Source organism: Mchenga conophoros, linkage group LG6 (assembly GCF_057382185.1).
Source record: "Mchenga conophoros isolate Kocher_MC1m ecotype Shallow Benthic linkage group LG6, M_conophoros_male_GT1.1, whole genome shotgun sequence".
Classification (NCBI taxonomy): domain Eukaryota; kingdom Metazoa; phylum Chordata; class Actinopteri; order Cichliformes; family Cichlidae; genus Mchenga; species Mchenga conophoros.
The window spans coordinates 4,154,786-4,175,756 of record NC_140531.1 but is presented as its reverse complement, the minus strand read 5'-3'; the positions used below and the strand labels follow the sequence as shown (position 1 = coordinate 4,175,756).

At 39.9% G+C, this 20,971-nt stretch overlaps 2 protein-coding genes across 2 annotated transcripts; both read right to left on the bottom strand.

Moving 5' to 3' along the window:
• Nucleotides 1-314: 314 nt before the first annotated feature.
• Nucleotides 315-11,278, bottom strand: capn9 (calpain 9). Its single transcript, XM_085275875.1, has 20 exons — nt 10,955-11,278; nt 10,034-10,103; nt 9,825-9,943; nt 9,004-9,137; nt 8,670-8,838; nt 8,481-8,564; nt 8,060-8,145; nt 7,392-7,469; nt 6,681-6,841; nt 6,330-6,484; nt 5,552-5,760; nt 5,326-5,362; nt 5,158-5,238; nt 4,441-4,498; nt 3,002-3,066; nt 2,660-2,728; nt 2,483-2,561; nt 1,736-1,852; nt 1,559-1,617; nt 315-1,319 (listed from the first exon to the last, which is right to left on the bottom strand). Exons 1-20 carry the CDS (start codon nt 11,126-11,128, stop codon nt 1,293-1,295), a joined length of 2,031 nt encoding a protein of 676 aa, XP_085132001.1. The 5' UTR covers nt 11,129-11,278; the 3' UTR covers nt 315-1,292.
• Nucleotides 11,279-15,331: 4,053 nt separating this feature from the next.
• taf5l (TAF5-like RNA polymerase II, p300/CBP-associated factor (PCAF)-associated factor) lies at nt 15,332-20,666 on the bottom strand. Its single transcript, XM_085275873.1, has 5 exons — nt 20,300-20,666; nt 19,685-19,826; nt 19,038-19,142; nt 17,735-18,495; nt 15,332-16,513 (listed from the first exon to the last, which is right to left on the bottom strand). The coding sequence occupies exons 2-5, from the start codon at nt 19,821-19,823 to the stop codon at nt 15,716-15,718; spliced, it is 1,803 nt and encodes a 600-aa protein (XP_085131999.1). The 5' UTR covers nt 19,824-19,826; nt 20,300-20,666; the 3' UTR covers nt 15,332-15,715.
• Nucleotides 20,667-20,971: the final 305 nt, after the last annotated feature.

Below are 20,971 nucleotides of genomic sequence, written 5' to 3'. Positions count from 1 at the left end.
TTTTCTTGTATTAAGTCTTTATTATATTGATCAGTTTGGTGGTTCTCTCTTCAGTGTTAAAGTAAAAAACAAGCACATTTTGTGTCCTGAATAAAATGTTGGAATGTTTTAATTTGAAAACTAAATGATCAGTGTGTATGTTTAATTGTAGTTTTCCATGTGACGTCATAGAACAAGCTTGCCACGTAATCCTGCACTAAATATCAACAGCTATTTGTATAAATCTATTTTATCAAATTACTAATGCAACAAGTCCACAAAAACAAGTAGGCCCAAAATCTGGCTTGAGTAGTCCTTCAAAGAAATTCATGAAAGAGAAAACACAAAAACCAAGTTTTATTTTAAAATGATTCCCACTCAAGCAGGGAGCAATAAACCAACAGAAAATAAACCAATACTTTGTCCAAAAGCTTAAGTCAACAAAATTTAGTTCAAGCACTATGACAAAGCATGCTGCAAATGCAAGTTTCTGCTTTTGCTATCCGTGAAGTCATTCATGTGCAAATTACATTCTGCTGATGTGAACCGATCTGATTCATTACATTTTTTCAGGGGTGGAACCCAGTGATGGCCTTCCTGTAACAGCTAATTTTCAAGTTTAGGCACAGACAGGTTCATTCATTAATAGCTGCAGTTAGCCTTTTTCACTTTTTATCATAATTAAGATAAGATGCAATCAGCTAACAGAAAAAGGGCCTTAAAAAATCCTCAAATTTTTAAGATTTCTTCGGTGTCACAGCAAAAGGGAATTGACAGTAAATTTGAGTTTTTTTATGTAAACAAAAACAGGACGCATGTATAAAGGCACTCATGTTGCTGCCACAGTGAAGTGAAGTTGTTAGTCAAGACAACTTCACGTGATTGCCTTGAAAGTGAGTGTAAGAGGATCAGTTGCTCCTTTAATTTTTTAGTTTTCTCAAAACTACTAAAAGTCAGACTGATTTGCACATGCAGAATTCGACTAGACGAGTGTGAGATTGATGCAGACTTGCCAGGCAAACACTCTCGTGCACTTGGCTGCTTTACAGACCCAGCTGTTAAAGTCCTACATTTGAGCTCACAGACTCGTACCATGTCAGAGGCAGTGAATACCTACAGATGGACCCATGACCAAAATTATAAACCACTCCCATTCAAAAACATTTGAGCTCAGACAGTGTTTTCACATTACATTTCAAATAATAATAATAGCACAGAATCTGAATCATGGCGAAGTTTAATATTCACAACATTGCTCTTAAAGATGATCTGCTGCGTTTTGTTCCTCCGCTGGTATCCGTTTCAGTTCCTCCTCATACGTTCATCGACAACATCAGGAACTGTGAGGCAAAGAGGAAAAATTGTAGTCAATGTTCACACGACCGGCAAAAGCATGAAGGCTGTGAATGCTGCATCCTAAATCTGGTTAGTTATTGGGAGATAAAGGAAGCATAAAATGTCTGACAGCCTGACTGTCACGGACCTGGATAAACAGACGCATCAGGTATGTGAGGTACAGTACAGTAGAAGATACAGTAGAAAAGAAGTCAGGATTCACGTTTGGCGTGTTTGTGTTTACCTGCATGATGTTCATTTGCACTCGTCCCCTGTTGAATTTGTCCAGAGCCTGGAAAACTCCTGGATAAAAAAACACAGCAAGAAGTCTTCTCTCTGATCTTTATGTATTTTTGTACTTATTGTGATCCTTGTTTCCCAAAATGTAAAGCGATCTTTTAACATAGTGTTTTGTACATACTGAACATGTTCTCCAGACGGACAATGCAGGTGAGGTAGTCATCAAAGTCAATTTCGTAGTTCTCGTCAGCAAACCTCAGCCCCACCAGCTGCAGGAGCGGGTTGTTCAGTTGCATGCCTGCATTGGCGGAAAAGCAGCAGTTATCTATGAAACTTTGATGTTCAGATAAAAAAGATTTAGACTCAACTTACCAGAGACTCAGGACAGGCATTCTTATTAGATGTAGTGTTAATATTCATTAAAATCATTATTGTAATGTTTGCAGTGTTATAATTACTGCTTTGATTAAGAACACACTAAAATATACTGCTATACTATATCTACTAACATTTTTAATAATATTATTATAAATAATAGTTACAGGAAATGTAGCTGGTGATATTACATGTACACCTTATGAAACAACTTTATTTGAAGTGCAAATTCAATGAGTATTAAAATAGGACAAAGGTTTGTTCAGTCACAGAAACTAACAGGTGAAAACTGAATTCGTCAAACAGAGTTTTATACATACATGTATACACACGATTAATGTGTCTTGAATCGTCTTGAAAAGCTGAACACATTTAACTGGCACGTCACTAATCCCCCTCAGAGATATTTACACTGGCAGATTTCAGCAGAAAGCCAGTATCATCAATAAGGACCACTCACACCCTCGACACTCGTTTTTTCCCTTCCCTCTGGTAAACACTACAGGTCCATCAGGTGAGAGAGAGAGAGAAAGACGGGCTTGGGAACTCTCACCTGCGGCTTTGAGAGCACCACGAAGCTCATAAGATGACATCTTTCCTGACCGGTCCGTGTCAAAGGATAGAAAGAGCATCTGTAGCAACGGACGTTTGTGGTTAATAGTCTGAGCAACAAAGAAAAGTGCTCCTCCAACATTTCATTTACAGTTTTTCAATATAAATCAACACCTACAATCCACTTCTTCAATTTTTCCCAGAAGACCTTAAACTCTTGGAACTCTATCTTTCCCGTGTTGTCCACCTGGTTTACTGTGTCAAGAAAAAACCTGAGAAGCATTGTGGAAAATAGCTTACCAACAAAACCTTCTTTCTATCACATATAAACAAACACACACAAAATATCAACAAAAAATATTCGATAACTTTGTCTTGTGATGGAATATGGACATGCTGGCATAAGTATCACTATTTTAGTAAAGCACCCATTAGGGCAAACAAAGTACGCATGGCTTAATGCGACAACTTATGTAACACAATGACAAGCATAGAATGAGTCAGTAACTTGAAAGGATACATCCATAAGATTGATGATACTGTGACAGGTGCTGAGACTCAGGCCATCAAATTTGATCTCTTTTCCTGAAGATAAAGGATTAAAGTGGTAGTGATGCAAAAAGCATGGCTACATGTAATAATGCAACACAAAATCCGAAGTTTATGAATCATCTCTGACCATTAATATAAGGCATCAAGATGTGAGGAGAAAATGTATACACTACACAAAAGATAAAGTATTTTGCTATGTGATACTGACCTCAGGTGTTTTAAATGTATTTAGTTCAGTCTTCAAATGATGTTTAACATATTTACAACAGTGTGGCTTGTTTTTGAAAGTTTTTTAGTTGCTATTAAGCCACTAAAACCTAACAACAACATAAAAGTTATTTATTTTTGCCACAGTATGTAATCTTACTTGTGACACTTTGATTCTTGTGTTGGAAAAATCAAATGTAGGCTGATCAACCTCTCCTTTAGCCCTAAAACAATCTGTAGGAAGGAAATTGGCTTTTTCTGCTTGCTTTTCTTAAATAAAAAACTCTTAGTATTAGCTTCACATGGTCATGGTTCTGGGTCATTTGACACAGCCTTTTGAGTTTATGGTGTTTTGTGATTTCTTTGTATTATAATGCTTTAGTTTCCTATTTAGTATTGAATAAGTCCTGGTCTGCTCTGTTTAATATTTATGTAATATTTCTCTTTTCCCGTCACTGTCTCATCCCTGTGTCTCCTGTCATGTTCTCTACGGATGTTTCCTTGGTTATGTCTTTGTCTCCCCTTCCTGTTTACATGTTTCCCTCCTTGTGTTTCGTTACATGTCTCCCTGTCTGCCAGGTGCGTTCATGTGTGTTGTCCATAGTTGTCATATGCTCTGGATTTGCTCCTCACTTATGTCTGTGTCTCGCCTCCTGCTTCTACTTCTCTGTCCCCATGTCAAGTCCACACGCTTAGTCTCTATGTTTCCTGTTTTATTTTGATAGTCTCATGTTCCATGTTCAGTGTGTTTAGTTTTGCTTCCCCTGTGGCATCATGTTCATTTGTATCAGCTGTGTTCCCCATGTGTTGGTTTTTTATGTCTTGTGTTCCAGGAATCGATGCATCTCAAGTCTAGGTTTCAAGTTCAGTGTGTTTTCATGTTTAATGTTAACTTTCTTTGCCCTTTGTTTTGTGTTTTTCTACCGGCCCTATTAAATGACTATCTGTTAAAATGAAGTTCTGTTCCACGCGTCTGCTTTTGGGTCCACACCTCATCTCCATACAGTCTGCATCCGCGGACTGTGACACACATTCTAGGAGAAATTACCTGTACGTCTGACTTTTAACAAATATCAGGCGAAGAAGTTAAGCTGCAAACATCACACATGTAGAACTTAATTGCAGGAGATATGATGACTGCATGAAATGCAGAAAATGGACTGAAAAGTAAACAAAAAGCAGAAACTTTCATTCACTTACTTCTGCTGAGAACACCATTCAGCATCTCCTGAAGCTCTCTGACAGAAATGGCCTGATCCTGTAAAAATTACAAAGTGGAAGAGATCAGTGAATTCTGACTAAAGAAAATTGCAAAAAATAAATAAATAAATAAATGAATGAATACCATGATGGATGCAGAAACAGAAATAATCATCATTTGCAGATCTGAGCTTCTTGTCACGAATATAACCAGCTCTTTTCCAGTATGTTTATATTGTTATCTTAATATGTAATTTTTTCATTAAAAATAGATGTTGATAAATAAATCAAGTAAAGCTCATAAAATTGTTATAATTTAGGTTTTTTGTTGTTTTTCTGCAACATTCATACTGCAGAAAAATCATCATTATTCTTCTTTCTTTTTAAGCAGCTGGCCTTTAATTGTGGTTTGGAGCTACGCATATTGTTTATTGTGGGTATTTTTTTACAACAGCTGTGCACTTAGTGTACTGTAAAACTAAAACAACGAAGGCTCAAAATTTCATTTCAAAATTCCAGAAATGGTAAAAAGTATTTGTGGAATCATAACAACTTGAAGCACTTTAATTATTTAATTAGTTTTCATTGTAAAAAGGTGAAACTTGATTTGAAAATGTACAAACTAGACAAACTTGCTCTTACAAAAACACTACTCATCTGTACAAATGAAGGATGCTGTAAACACTGTTACCCCAAAGCCGAAGATGCTTTTCTTACCGAGCCAGCCAGCTGTTCAAACAGCCTTCTGAGGCCTTTCTCCTCCTTTGTCTCCTCCTCTGGAGGGCTGGGCATGGGTGGCTGATGGAAACAACACAGGCTCAGTATAAACACATTCAGCTGCTTGATTGACTGAACAGGTAATTGGGCTTCTGGTTATCTACTTACGTCTGGCAGGTCGGCATCAACTTTGCTTCCCATCTCTCTGTGAAGAAAGGGCATAGTGTAACAGTTAGTGTAAGGGTTGAAATGAAATGAAACCCCCCAAATTTTGTTTAATGAGGTTATTAAATAACTATTCCTTGATACCCAAACGTTTTCTTTAGGTTTGATATTGCTTTAACTTTTTGTTTGCTCTTTTAGTTTCGCTCCAGAACCAGAGCTGCACACTCACAAAGCTTCAGCCTTTGTCTCAGAGAAGACACGAATAAGAAAGTCAGCCTCGTGGTGGGGCTGGAAAGTGGTGGGAACCAGCAGGTAGTTTCCAGGAGGCAGCGTGAAGCGTTCTGCCACCTCCCGCATGTTGATGTAGGTTCTGCTGCGTGCCTTGGATCCATTGTAACGGAAGAAGTCTTTCCCCACATGGTCCTCGCCCTCTGGAGCCTGAACAAATCGGGAGAAAAGACATTAAATTAAATTTGTAAGTAAATTTGTAACAAAAGAAGAAAGTAAGTAAATACGAAGGAGCGAGACAGAAGTGCAAGGCTGACCTTTTAAAAATATAACATATTTTGAAATGCAAAGAAACTATATCACTAATAAAAAAGACACATCCGTTTTACCAATGTCCCCAAACTTTTTATCACTAAGAACTTCTTTAGCAGATGGTGCTCATCCAGTGAGTTTGTGCCTTCTCTTCATTGTCTCGTAACTCTATCTTCTTGTGAAGAGATATGAAATGCTTAAACACATTTATATTGGACAGAAGAAATACATTACTGTAATATTTAACATGTGCAGAAAAAAGTCTGAAGTTTTTGCTAATATTATTGCTCATCTACAAATATCTGTTTCTTTGACTCAGTTTATGGCTCCTTTAAACTAATGCCAAGACTCAGTCTTTCAGAAAGGGGCTAGTAAATGTGTTCTGCAAGGACCAGCACTACGCCCCATGCTATTTATGATAACATAAAAAATGGTTAAAGTGCACAGTCTACAGTGTTTTTCCAGACCTCATACACAGCAAAGCCAATGGTCTCCAGGTCCAGGCCTTCTTTTCGCAGTTTTCGTCTGTTCTTTTGCATCAGCGCGATGACCACACTGCAAGTATTATCACCATCAGCATCGTTCAGCAAAAGCTTGAACTGAGGGTTGGTCCAAAATGTGTCTGCAGATTAGAAATGTAGAACTTTTTGAGAGAGCAGTTTGAGATAGAAATGCCAACTGAATCCTGCATTTAAACCAGTTCATGTCAAAATATAAATACCAAAAAAAGAAAATCCAATGAAATCTCTAAGTATGCCTGACGCTTTGCTGAATTTGTTTGTCTGAAAATTTTTGATTTGTAGATGTATTGATCTCACCAATGTAGTTCCTGCAGCCTCCAGCAGTGGAACCCCGAATCCAGTTTCCCTCAAACACATTGACTGCCCACTGATGTTTTGTGTCCTCAGTCAGGGAGTCAGGACTCATGTTGCAAATCTCCACTTTGTCATAGTTCCTCTTGAAGTCCTCAAATTCCATCCTGGAGTTGCAAACAGCAACAACATTGTCACTCCTAAACTAGCACAGCTGTACTGTGTGTGAATTTTGGAAAAATTCATCCATCTAATCATTAGCAAGGCTTAAAGTTAGGACCACGGACTCTTTAACTGGGCGACAACAAAGTCTGTAGCTGATAGCTGGAATCGGCAGAGATTAGCTGGCTCAGCCTAAGAACAGGTAAACTTGATACAGCGAGGCGGCAACCGGGATTTGAGCCAAAAACATTCTTGCTGTGAAGTAATAGTGCTAACTATTGCACAAGAGTGTGAAATTTTATAGTTTAAAAAAAAGCCTGGCTGAAGTTTGTCAACAATGCCTGAAACTCATTTACGTTAATTTACTATTTTGTCCAAGTCAGAGAAACATGAAAATCTATGGCAGTTCATTTTTGCCATTTTGTTTCATTCCACTGCTACATTCATACACTACATATGCAAAAATATTACACGACAATGTGAAGAACAATTTGGAGACTGCTAAGCATACTACACATCTTAATCTGTAGTTTGAAATTTATTATGTGGACTCACCAGAATTCACCATCATCTGCTGAATTCTGCATTATGCGATTTTTTTCTGCACTGTCGATATAATTCCACTCTCTGGAACTGAAAAAAAAACAGAGGATCTGTTACAACGTTAATCAGAGAAAAAGTCCCACAATCAAAATGAAAACTATTCAATTTTCTTTGGACAATTATTTTCCCTTAAATCTGTTGAAGATCAAACGTGGAGTTACTGAAATTGTCTAAATGTGAAATCTGGGAAAGTTTCAGATATTTGAATAATATTATTATGTCTGTTCTCTTCCTGCTACAACTAGTCTTAAGAGCTTCCAATGGCCCTTTGGCACCTGAGCGTCTCAGGGGTAATTACCGCTTTTTGGTGGCCAAGTCAATGATGATTGCATAACTTGGAACACAGAAGGACTGAATGAATATGAAAACAGAAACCAAACATGTAAAACATCTGCATATAGACACAACTTTTTTTTACTGTTCAATAATAGGCTGCAGCGGTCGGACTGTGAACCGTATTCAAAGTAACAAATATATGGTTTGACTATAGACTAGAGATAAACTACGAGGACGACTCTCACGCACAGACTCTTCAAGGAGACCTGCTTTTCACGTGGAAGAATGAACTTTAGACAATATGTGTAGTTTCAAGGTCAAAATAAAGTTTTCTTTATTCTTACTTATCACTCCAGGCACCGTTCCACTCAACCTGTCCCCAGGGGTTTCTAATCCGGACCAACTTCACCTTCTGACCTCTGGCATTCACCTAAAAATCCAAAAACAATATTCTGTGACTACATTGTTGAAAAGTATATGTTCTACCGTTTTTAAGTCTGGCTTTTTATTTAGATTTAAACTTAAATGTAATTAATGTGTCTTTGTAGGATTTTAGTTGTTGTTTTTATTTTTTTTTTTAAGCCATTGTGTTTAAGGTCACTTTTTAAAGATCGAAGTTTCATATTTACAGATGTACAGTTGCATCTTTTAACAAGTATTACAATTACCTGAGTCTGTAAACTTCTAATTACGATTATTCAGCAACAAGTGGCTTCCCCTCATTATTCTTACATCTGCTGCTGAGACTGTTACTGAGACTTTTACCTCTTCTACACCTGTGATGGAGTATGCATGTCCTTTCACCAGGCCTGTGGAAGTCTTGGCCTCTGACTCTGCAGAGCTAGTGATCTGAAGAAAACCAAAGCATGCAGAGAGAGTTAAAACACAGCAACTGAGCTGATATGTTGAGTAAACCTCGTGGGCAAAAATTTAAAATTAGATTGTTTATTTTACATCAATAGAGCATCCCATCATTGAGCCTCGGTCCAGGGCTTTCTTCATGATATTGAACAGGTCTCCTGGAGCAGCCTTGGTCTCATACATTTCACCCACGCCACCAGTAAAATCCTCCATGGCCTCCATTGTGCTGCCACCCTTCAGGGATTCATAGCTGCCGTTCAATCTAAAATAAACGAGAGAAAAAAATGTCCTAGTGTTTCAGTGCATATAATTATATATAATTGTATTTATACAATGTTTCTTTAAATAACCTCTTGTCGCATGTTTAACATGCATGTGACAAGACGAATGGAAAGATAAAATATTAAGAGGAAGCAAGTGATGTTACTTGGCGTAGGCTTTCTCCAGCAGCGCACTCCAGAACTCGTTGCTGGAGGCCGAGTGGAGCATGATGAGTTGATTTCTCACTGTTGGCAGTCTGTCGTCCACAACCACATCGAGCCATTTGTTGTGGTTCCAGAACTGAGGGACCATCAGAGAACATGTTACAGTGTAACTAACAGAGGAACCGGTGAGTTTACTGCCTACACCGACTTCACACAAAGTGAAGACAATGTGTGATTACTTAAAATAATCTCACTTGTAAATCTGTTTCTGTTTGACTGAAATGTGTTTTTTGCTTGCAACACAGTATAAAATGTAAAAAAGACATAAACATTTTACTCTTTCATGAATAATATGAGCTCGTTTTGCATCTGACTGTTGGGGTTGGGACTGAGGCAACAAAAGGCTTGAAGAGTAACGGTACTGAAAAAAGACATCTGGAGGAACATGGTGGAACCCATTCTTTTGAACGGGTTGGGCACTGCATCTTTTTTCCAATACACCCGCCTGCTTAAAATGTACTGCAAATACACTACAGGCTGTGTTTTAACACATTATTGACTGAACATTTTGCCAAATGATCAACCAGTCAAAAAGTGTTTAACTTTATGTTTTCTGGCGTTCTTTTAATGTCATCGGCCTTTTGTTGCAAGTTCTGGAGTCGCTGAAACAACAATTTTTAAAAGAACATTCAAATGCATGACGCTTCTTTAAACGTGCTGTCATCCTGGTTCTTTTTATCCCTTATGTGTTTGCTTATTCCAGGAAATACTGCAGTGTGTAAACATCTTTGTACAGTCTGTTATTATGATCAGAGAATCCTACCTGGAAGTGAAAGATACCAGCATATCTCTGATTAAATTCCTGGTCAGGTGGGACAACTCGGGCCAGGGCTTCTTTTTTCATAGTCAACGAAGCAACGGCTGCCAGGAGCCAGCAGTCCCCTGTGGAAATAAACAAGTGCCACATTAATAAAACCGTGACATATGTGAATATTCAAGATTTAAAAGTAGTTAAGTAACTTGAATACCAACCGAGCTGTCCTTGGCAAATGTCTGTTCTGTCTGCGCCATCTAAGATGAACTTTGGGTTTTTGCATATCTCCTGTTGAAGGGTCACAAAACAGGAAAACAAACTGGTCGGTTTATTTTTTAAATGACAGGGGAGACCGGTGTGTTTGATAGGCGTGTTCACATTCCAAACATATTAATCGGCTGGTATCCCAGTCAGTGCGCACAAAATACACAGCACACAAAGCACACACCCAGGACAGAAATGTGTAGTAACTGTAACGAGCATGAGCTTCGACAGGTTGCTTAAATCGGGTCAGCTCTGTAGGCGTGTTAACAGGTAAAGATTTTGGAGCTGAAGTGTACGATAAGAAACAGTACCCCAAAAAATGAACGAGAACATGACATAGTTTGAAGCCAAAAACTCATAAATGTCTCAACATTAAGTTTATCAGCAAAAGCAAACCTCTCACACGCCGTTGGAGCAGCTGCAAACCAGCCCACTCCACTTTTACTTCAGAAAAGTTGGCTCAGAGTGGTACAAACGCCTGCTGCACTCAGCTATATTTACACAGCTCACCTGCAGAACTGGTTTTGCTGCTATAACTACAAGTATTTCATGACTTGGTTTAGGTTCAGAGTAATAAAAACAGAGTTTTGATCAACTTTCACTTTTTGAATGGAATCATTTCAGTAATTTGTCGTCTAATGTCTTCAGTGCCTTTGCAGTCACATGGACGGCTGTGGACATGCAGTTCGTGTAGTTAATGTAGATGTATTTGAATAGTAAACATGCACTTTTTAAGGGTATGAAAAAATCACCAGATAATCGTTAGATGAAACATACTGAAGTCACTCAGTATTTTGAAATTCATGAACAGCACATGTGCATCTAACAGATTTCAAGAGCTCTTTTGAGTATAAGAATGCTCAGTGCTCACATACCGTGGGCCTCTTCCATTCAATGTGGACAGGAACTTTCTCGCTGAAGAAGAGAGAGGAGTCCTTGGCAGGGAAATCTGGATCCTCAAACAGGACTCCCTTCATGAGACATTCATGTCTCAGCTGCTCAAAGGATTTCCCATCTGACTGCGTGTTCTCCGCCTGGCTTGTGGACATCTTCTCTTTTGGGAAGAATCTCGGCGAGTGGAGGAGAAGCAGGTGAGGTGACGCGTGATGGAGTGCTGCTGAGTGTTTGATGCAGAGACAAGTCTGACAGGTGGGTAGGGCTGGAAGGTCCACACCCTCCAGACGGAAACTGGTTTGTCCTCCTTGAACCTCACCCCTCGTGGCTCACACTGTGCCGTCTGTTCTCTTTATCTATTTCTCTTTTTTAAGAATTGGCCTGCCAAACACTGGGAGAAGTTATTCTTGACTATTTTGCTGGAACTGATAGCAATGATCTTTGCCTAGCATCTAACTGGGATCTGTTAGACTTGTAGAACCAAACAGAGGGAAACTGCTTATTTTGCCATTAAACTTTCACAGTGTTGAAAAATCAATCAACTTAAATCAAATTTGTGTCTGCTGGGACTTTTATAAGGAAATTTTTTTTTAAGTGGGCAGGGCTGAGAGCACAACTGATGCCTGTGGTGTTTTTTTTTTCTGTGACAAATCATTGAAGGACAAATGGTCACCCCTATCATTTATTTACGCCTAACAAGCTTTTTATGGGTTCTCAACTGAAAAAAATAACTACAATTCAACTAAATTGTTGATAATGCTCGAATGTCACACCACAGATTCCAAGTAAAGCAAAAGAAATAATTAAATAATGCGGAGCAACCACTGAGTGATCGACAGTCGGTATCAGCCTCAGTGTCTTGTCATTTCGTGTCTCTGGCCACTGTAACAGGTTTAGAGATCAAGGATCTATCTGTCCCTCCCTTTTTCTCTGAGCAGTGCAGACAGATTTAGGGTGTGCCAGCATAGTATCTGCACCACCCTGACCCACAGCAGTGACACTTCACACTGTCAGGTATGACATCCACATTCCTGTCCCACAGTCACAGGATTCCTCTCATAGCTGAAGAAGAACTTGCACTGAGCTGTACTCTTTTGGGTTACTATTTAATCAATGTACTTGTGACCTTAATTACACAAATAAAATTATGGGTGATGTAGTTTTGCAGCATCCTCTACCTTCTCTTTGTCTAACTCCATCAGCTGTACTTGGTTGTATTACTTCAAAAAAGTAGCAGTAAGAGGTACAGTTGCTATTTAGGCCAAGATTTACAAGAACAGAAGCATCAAACATATGTAGTAAACCGTAGTAAGAAAAAGTAGAATATTGGTCATTGTTAATATCTTTTAGTGGGGTCTGACTTCTCTTCTCTGAATAATGTAAATTTAATGTCAGAATATTTCAGGACTTGCTCTGCCCTCTGCTGTCATCCTTACATTCACCTGTAGCTCAGGCGGCAGAGCAGGTCAGCTGCTAGTCAGAAGGTTGGCAGTTTGATCACTGGCTGCTCCAGTCTGCATGGGCCTTGGGCAAGATACTGACCCCAAGTTGCTCTCCAGTGTATTGGAGTGCGAATGTGTGTAAAGCAATGAAGCATAAAAAATTGTGGTTGTGTGGATGAGACACATTAGCATGCTTTGACTGCTAGACTGTAGAAAAGTGCTCTATAAGAACCAGTCCACCTGCCGTTTACCCAGTTTTGGTGCACAAGTTAATTCACCTTTTATCACAGTAGCTATGATAAATATAAGCGAGCCAGTGTAGGTTTCATGTGCATCTACACATACATATGTGTAGATCAGGGGTGGCCAACTCCAGGCCTCGAGGGCCGGTGTCCCTGCAGGTTTTAGATGTGTCCTTGATCCATCACAGCTGATTTAAATGGCTAAATGACCTCCTCAACATTTCTTGAAGTTCTCCAGAGGCCTGGTAACGAACTGATCATTTGATTCAGGTGTGGTGAACCAGGGTGTTATCTAAAACCTGCAGGACAGCAGCTCTCGAGGCCTGGAGTTGGCCACCCCTGGTGTAGATGCACGTTTGTATGTGCATGTGGATATGTGTGAGATATGTGCCTTCGCTTGTTTTTGTTATGTGGATTTCTCCTAAATGAAGCACGGTGCATTTTAAAATGTGCTATACAAATCAAATTAGCATTTCTATCGTAGTGTGCAGCCTTCGCACCAATACAGAAACATGTGAAATGTTTAAATACAGCTATTAACGCAGCCAGTAAAATAGAAAGGATCAGCACTTTATAAATTTCAGTTGTCAGGTGATCAAGGATGACTGGGATGATGCTAATTGAACTGGAATTCTGAGGTTTTTATAATAAAGTATAATATGTGCTTAAGTACTCAGAAAGCTAAGGATTATGGTTGGATTCTTATATGACGTATTACTTTTCAGTGTCCTTCATTGTTCATCAACATGATACAACAAAAAAGGAATGAAATCTGACATTGTTAAAAAGAAATTGTTATTTCTTGTTTTGGACTACAAAGGGAAACAGAAAGCTTGGTGACCACCAAAAGAAAAGTTCCAGGCTGGATTTATGAATAACACATCAAACCCTAACCAGACTTTATATGAAATAACACAGGCATGTGTGTATTACCAGGAAGGCCCCCCAAAACTTACAAAAATAATGTCTATTTACAGTTTTTATGAATTGCACAGTTAGAATTTTTTTTTTTTCAAAAAATAAACAAACCAAAAAAACAGCCTTCAATGCTTAGAAATGAGAGTTTTTACACCCACAGCTACAGCGGGCACTCAGACACGACCTGCTGCTGTAGAACAAGAAAGAAGTTTTTCTGCTGTTAATTCACAATAACTTGCTTCTCCCTGAAGAACCTTTAAAACGTAACAATTTTTAAACTTGATAGGATTTATAAATGTCTACCAGCAGTCCAAAAGCCAAACACGATATCAGTTCCATATCTCATTTCACAACTGAACAGTGGAAACAAAAACAAATATAACAGTTATTCCAGCAACATAGTTACCAACCAGTGATGGACGTGTGAGCCAAACAGAACACTGAACGATGTGCTGGAGACGACCTTTAACAGTCCACAATCAGTCCAGTCTCTGCTGCCAACAAGGAGCAATATTAGGTGATTATGTTGAGTGGCTTCAGGATGGTGACATCAAATCTCTTTAACCTAATACATCTTAGAAGCAATAGTTGCCCTCAGTGTAGATAGACCTAGATTAGTTAGGAAAGTTATTAGCAGGAGGCCTGATAGTTATTTACTGGAAGCATCTACCTACATGTTAAAACACACCGAGCAACATTATCTTTGTAACGTTCATTTTCTCAATATTGAGCACATCAGCACAAATAAATCAGCAGACTTCTCATCTTCCTAAATCATGTAATGAGACAGTTGTGAGAGGACATGAACACAGGTTAGTTTCCTTTAAAAAAAAAAACAAATACTACAATTACTGTGGACATTAAACTTTCTGAATTAAGACAAAAATGCAGAACAAAACTACCATCTGAAAAGAACTACACTCTGTGAGCATGTGCAAATAAATTTCACTGTCACCTATGGTGCAAGGCGCTTTATAGCCAGCTACCCCAACTTATTTTGGTCCCATGTATGCACCTCAGTATACCAGACTCTATATACTAAGTGCATGCCTGTGTAAAAAAAGCTTTAATACCTTCAAAGACACTGATACAGTTACTGCACTGACGACAAACTTGGCAGGAGGTGGTTCTATTCAATGCTCTTCTGATGACCATTTACTTGAATTACAACGTGGATTCGACTGAACTGAAATCCATTTTACTGAACAAAGGTACGCTATGATGAGTGTAAAGAATCTGTGCCAAATGGCCATGTGAAGTAACATGGATTCAATTAGTGATAAAGAAAATGTGGATATATATACACTTTTGTTTGGTCCTCATCTTCACTAAATTTTACACATCATTCATTTTCATTTCTGGTTGTCAGAGTATTCAGTCACTGCATTTAATTTTGTCAAAGATCTTCAGCAATTTCCACATCGCCCTCAGACCTGAATGCTCTTCTTAAAAAATGTAATTAATTTGGTTTAAAATGTAACAAATGCACAGCTGCACTGAGACCACACAGAGTGGTTTTCTTCTTCTTATTTGCAGTAACAGCATTTTGCTTTGTATATTCTTTACAAATAAATAATATCTGCCCTATTCCTTTTGACTAAAGAAGGTAGCATTTGGTTCATTGTGTGAAGAGTCAAAATACACGTCAAACACCAGAAGCAGAGCTTGAATTAGCAGCGAAAGCTGATAAAGAATTGTGACAGATGGGGTTTGGGTTTAGGCTTCGTCTCGCTGCCTAACCCAAAGAAAGCCGGGCAATGTTGAACGCACTTTATTGTACACGTCTCAGGTTTGAAATATTAAAGTTTCCTTTTGGGATAAAGCTGCCTGATAGTGTCAGTTATTCCAACAGTAACAATATTTCCTGAATTTACATCACAACAGAAAAACAGAACTTAACAATTTTTAGATCATCAGTTAAACAAAAAACTGGGAGATTCTTCAATATTGACATACCGTGAATTCACTTTGGTAATTTATTTCTTTATTTCCAAAAAAAAAAAAAAAAAGCCAGTTCATGAAGAATGAAATTTGAAGGAAAGAGAACAAAAACATGTATCTCAGGATTTGGCTCCTGAGTTTCAGACACAGGGAAACATTCAGCTCTCGCCCAAAAGAGCTCCAGATGTGACGGCTACATCTACTGCTCTGCTTTCTCTTGTGCGGTTCCCGTCACCAGCAGCAAGTTGCAGGCCATAAACTGGACATTGAGCACGTTGCTGGTGTTTCCAGTGTACATTCCCACCAATTCGCTGGACGAGCTGTCAGCTGACGTCCCACCGTGTGAGTTGCGGATGTCCCACACCCGCACTGAGTTGTCCATAGATGAAGATGCCACTAGGCTGCTGTCCGGACTGAAGGACAGGCTGGTGACACTATCTGTGTGTCCCCTTAGGTCTTTGAACAAAGTCCCAGATGCCAAATCCCACAGCTTCACCCGCTGGTCTTCACCAGCCGACGCCAAGTACTTGCCATTCGGTGAGAAAGCGAGTGACAGCACAGGGCCACGGTGGCCCGTGAAAAGGCGAACAGACGCCCCCTGCTGGGTGCTCCAGAGTCGCACAGTCTTGTCTGTGGAACCGGTGGCTAAATAGTTGGAGTTTGGGTGGAATTTCACACAGTCAACATCAGAAAGATGCCCTGCATAGAGCCTCAGTGGGTATGTCCGGGAGAACGTCCAGAGACGGGCGGTGCGATCGTGAGAGCAACTGGCAAAGTAAAGGCTGCAGGGGCTGACGTCCACATCCCATACTGGGTAGACGTGCCCCTGGTAGAGCACCGTGTTGGTGAAGCTGCCCAGGTCCCAGTAGCGGATGGTTGTGTCTTCAGAGCACGAGAGCAAGCCGGAGCTGTCTGTGAGGAAGGCGGTACGAAATACTGGGCCACTGTGACCTCGCAGCGTCTTTATCTCACTGCCTGAGCTGTCCTCTTCATCTACCTTGGAAGAAATGATGAAAGATTACATGATTATACCTGATTTTGTTCCTCTGCAGCTTAATCTAAAAAGAACATACAGCATTTATTTTTACATTAAAAATCTAAATTTGCTAAACAATTTAATCTTTAACTCTGCAGGTCTTTTTAAATCAGAGCCACCATCTACAAATGAGACCCATCTCATTGCTAGAGATCGGAATTGGATCATTTTCAGTGCACCCCACCACAACAATGTTTCTAAAAACAAACCTAATCAGACAGTGACATCACTGTCGCCCAGATAAACGTGGACATTTTAAAAGGAGCTGAAGTGGCTAAAGTTAAAGCTATCCAGTGCGTAGAGGCCGCCATAGGCTAGCAACCTTTGTATGTGCCAGCAAAGGAAAAAAACAAACAAATTCAAAGCAGTTATGAGTTCAGTTAAAAAGAAAGAAAAACAAAAGGTCCCTGTTGTCTAATGAATTTATAAATATACTGAAAAATAAACTATATAAAGCTGTTGCTCCTCCTTTTGTTTGGCAAGGTAAAACTCATTTTAGCATTTCTACCTCCTTCCAGTAGCAAAGCACTTGGTTTCAGATGTTTCAGTGAAAGAAGATCTAACTAACTCCAGCTTTGGAGAATAATATTTGGGACAATAATTTCTTCTGATATAATATTTGTCAAGCATTTGCATTGAAGACAAACTAAATTGTTTGTATCTGCTGTGATTTATGGTTCATAGAAAGAAAATCAATAACAGCAGGTTACACATTTTAACTTCGCAAATTGCAATTGGTTCAGCTCTGCTCACTACATCTTCCCTTACACACCTTTGACATACCTGCTCCACCCTGCCTCTTTTCTTCACCTCTCGTGTCTGTTGCTTTGGAAGGTTGCCCTCAGATATTTAAACTCATGTACTCATGTCAACTTCCACTCCTTGTGCTTTCCAACATCTTCCTCTCATTCACATACATGTAATTTTATTTGCAACTCTTCCATCTGCACCCTACTCTCACTACAGATCATAATGTCATCTGCAAACATCATAGCCTGTCCATCACCACTATAAACAAGACTTCACCACCGTGTCTCTGTTCTCATGACAACCTTTGTCTTGTCCTCAGGATTATTTTCTCAGATTTTGTACACCAAAAGAAACGCATGCAAATTTTAAAAAAAGAAAAAGAAGATATGGAAACAATTAAGGTGAAGACTTCTCATAACAATGTCTACTTACTTCCTCCTCCAGTACGTCACATGCCAGGTGGATGTGTGACACATCAGCCTGATGGGGTCTGGCCTTGAGTTTTCTGGCACGGAGGCTCCACAGCTTTACCGTGGAGGTGTCAAATCCACCGGCCAGCAACCGACTGTCAGCCGAGACCTCAGCAGTGTTCAGCATCTGCTCCGTGTGGTGGAAGGCGTAAAAACAGACAGTGGTGAGTGACGGTGGTCCCTCGCGGACTTTCTTGACGCAGTCCTGCAGAGCCTCAAGGGCTGCCTCATTCTGTGGGATCCCTGCTGGGACCTCCACCCCGTCACCACTCTCTGTTCCATCCACTCCGGCCCAGGAGGAGGTGGAGTTTGGAGCAGCTGTCAACCCGCCAGCAGCTCCATAGAGCTGGTAATCTGTCCGCCTCAAGGCACTGACCTCCAGCTGCAGGTGTGTACTGAGGATCCTACAGAGGGCGCTGTTGTCCTCACTCTGCAGGTAACGCAGCAGGTAGCCGTAGGCTGGCTCCGTCAGGTGAACCACATATTTGTGCTCTAAGAAAGCATTCAGCTTGGGGTTGGTCACAATGTCTTGTGCACTGAGGACATGGCGGAGCTGCTCTATGATGGTACGCTGCTCACTGTCCTGAAGAAAGGCGCCATGAAAACGACTGTAAAAACCATCCACAGCCCCTTTCAGTCCAAAGCGCACCATGTCCAGGTGGAGGTAGACGAAGAGTGGATAGAGGACACTGCTCACCTCTTTAGCCCAGGATATGTCTGCTTCTATTTAGTAGAAAAAAAAATGTATATTTTTTAGGCTTTTGTAATCAATAACAACAAAGGTTAACAATATCGTAACAGTTCCATCATCTCATTCTCGATATCCATGTGGAGCTGTTTGTATAAGCCAATAATAATCCATTTTGTTATTCATGCCCTTTCAAAAAAATAAATACGAACATAAATGTATGAAAGACAAATGTTAAACCCAGTTTGTAATCCATGTTTCTCTCTTAACAGTCAGGACAAAACAACGTGGACTCGCACAAAAACAGCTTAAGAAATGTTGACAAAATGAAAAAATATCAGCCCTGGATGGTCAATAATACAAAAGCACAATTGTCAGAGAAAATAAAAATATTTAAAACTGCAGCAATATGTCATCTTTCAGAAAGAAGCCCCAGTCGTCCACAACCTTTGTCTCTTTCTGCTGTTTAGGATGCAGCTTTACCACTACCTAAAAAACGTGGAGCCGAGGCATAAACTTTGGGAACAAATACAATTATAGATGTGCAAGTCTAGACTCAGTGATGTAGAGCTCATACCTGACAGGAAGGCGCGGAGCTTGGAATACTGAATCTCATACTGCTGTGGGTCATACTGGCATGGTGCAGCAGAAACGACATTGGAACATCCTGACTCCGTCTGCACTGCTCAGACATAGAGAAAGAAGATAAAGAAGAAACCAGGAAAACTGTTAATTACAGAGAATATTGCCAGCCAAAGGGTCAAATACATTACACTGCATTATGAAAATAGATTATTTATCTTAACCAATTATCCTAGGGACACAGGTGAGCTGGAACCTATCCCAGCTGTCTTATGGTACACCTTAGAAAGGTCACGAGTTTAACAAAGGTTAAAACAAAACAAACAAACCAAGACAAAAAACACAGTCTCACAATCACTTAGAATCACCAGTTACCTAACACGTGTCTCTGCACTGTGGAATTAAACCCAAGCAGGCCCATGGAGAGCATGGAAACTCCATATAGACAGCTCTAGGCTCTACAAGGTTCAAGCCCAAAACCAAATCCATGTTGCACTGAGGCGGCAGTGCTAATTTTTGCAGTGAAGCCAATCCTGTGGTGTATGTGTGGTGTTTTCGTGTGATCAGTCTTTTCTCATAACTATGTGGCTGTGCGATCTATTAATTAGGCTGGAATCATCATCATCATCATCATCATCTTACCCGTGAGACTTGCAGCCATTTCTTCGGGGGACTGGTAGAGCTTGGCTCCTTTCAGGGAGCCGTCAGTGTCCACATACTGCCTCCTCTTCAGGTACTGAGCCACGGCATACTGGATCTGCTCAGTGCGAATCCGCTTCATGACCTTACGAGCACAAGCTACAGTGTCAGACACCTGGCACTTTTCACAGCACCTTCTCTCGCTCATCCACCCAACAAGTCGGAAGCATATAGTAACTGTTTTCGTGCTCACAACGGACTACAAAATACGATACATGTCTGTGACTACTAAAAATTCTCATTCATCATCTCCGTGGTCAAATTAAACTTCTTGAGCACAGCATCACCTAGTAGCTAATTACATAGCAAAGCAACGCTGGCGTGTTTACGTTACAAGCATTACAAAGGGCCCAGCTAGCACAATAAAGATACGTGCCAACTAACGTGAAAGTCAGCAAAGAACTAGGCATGCAGTGTAAAGCTGTCAAGTTTCGATAGTAGAGGAGGATGCTTACACCAAGCTAACTGGCTAACTTCCTAATGCTAGAAGTGGGCCTGGCCGCTAAACTTTTAGCGGGATTAATGCCTTACCATCATTATTTGGACATTGCTACTTACTGCATAACGTGTTGCTGTCCGCCTTCAGTTACTGTGTCCAAAACGACCGCTTTTAACGCATCACTGTATCTGGCTATAACTACTATATCAACGTCGTTCGCTGCCGCTCCATCGTGGTTATCCAACCCTGTCAGACTCCATCAAATCATGCTAGCTAAAGCAGCTAAGCTAGCTGGCCGCTCTCATCTTTAATCAGCAATTCTAGGTGTCGTTAATCTACTGCTTTCGCCTGGCTCCCGTTTCAAGCTCAAGGCTAAATCTATAGATAACAGATTTCCTGAGAAGAAAAAAAATCTTAGAACACAGTTATTAGGTTGATATAATTTTTGTAGTTGATAAAAGTCAGCTACTATGACGAGATGCACTGAATAGTTTGGAGTCTCCTAAAGATCTGATGTCATCTTGATGACATAAATTTGTGTTTGTTTTATTTTATAAATTTATATGTAAGCTTAAATTTACTGACCCAGAGGCAGAATTGTCTCTGCCAATCCTTGCTGTACAGAAATCTGTGTGAAAGTGCACTATTAAGTCACTAAATTAACTGTGAGTTAAGTATTTAGTGTACTTAACTCACCTTTTAAGCCCCTTAAAAACGTAGAATCAGCAGAGCGGAGTAATTTAAAATTTTAATTTTAATTGGATGAATGTGGCCTACATGAAAAAGTGTGT

Bases quoted from the DNA above. Each gene is read 5' to 3' on its own strand.
- capn9 (XM_085275875.1), bottom strand. From the start codon at position 11,128: ATGTCCACAAGCCAGGCGGAGAACACGCAGTCAGATGGGAAATCCTTT. The intron at 8,565-8,669 runs GTAAAATAAACA...GGTTTTCTTCAG, and splicing joins TGATGGGATGCTCTATTGAT to ATCACTAGCTCTGCAGAGTC. The intron at 1,618-1,735 runs GTATGTACAAAA...TTTTTTATCCAG, and splicing joins CCGTCTGGAGAACATGTTCA to GAGTTTTCCAGGCTCTGGAC.
- taf5l (XM_085275873.1), bottom strand. From the start codon at position 19,823: ATGAAGCGGATTCGCACTGAGCAGATCCAGTATGCCGTGGCTCAGTAC. The intron at 19,143-19,684 runs GTAAGATGATGA...ATGTCTGAGCAG, and splicing joins AATGGCTGCAAGTCTCACGG to TGCAGACGGAGTCAGGATGT. The intron at 16,514-17,734 runs GTAAGTAGACAT...ATTTCTTCCAAG, and splicing joins GTGACGTACTGGAGGAGGAA to GTAGATGAAGAGGACAGCTC.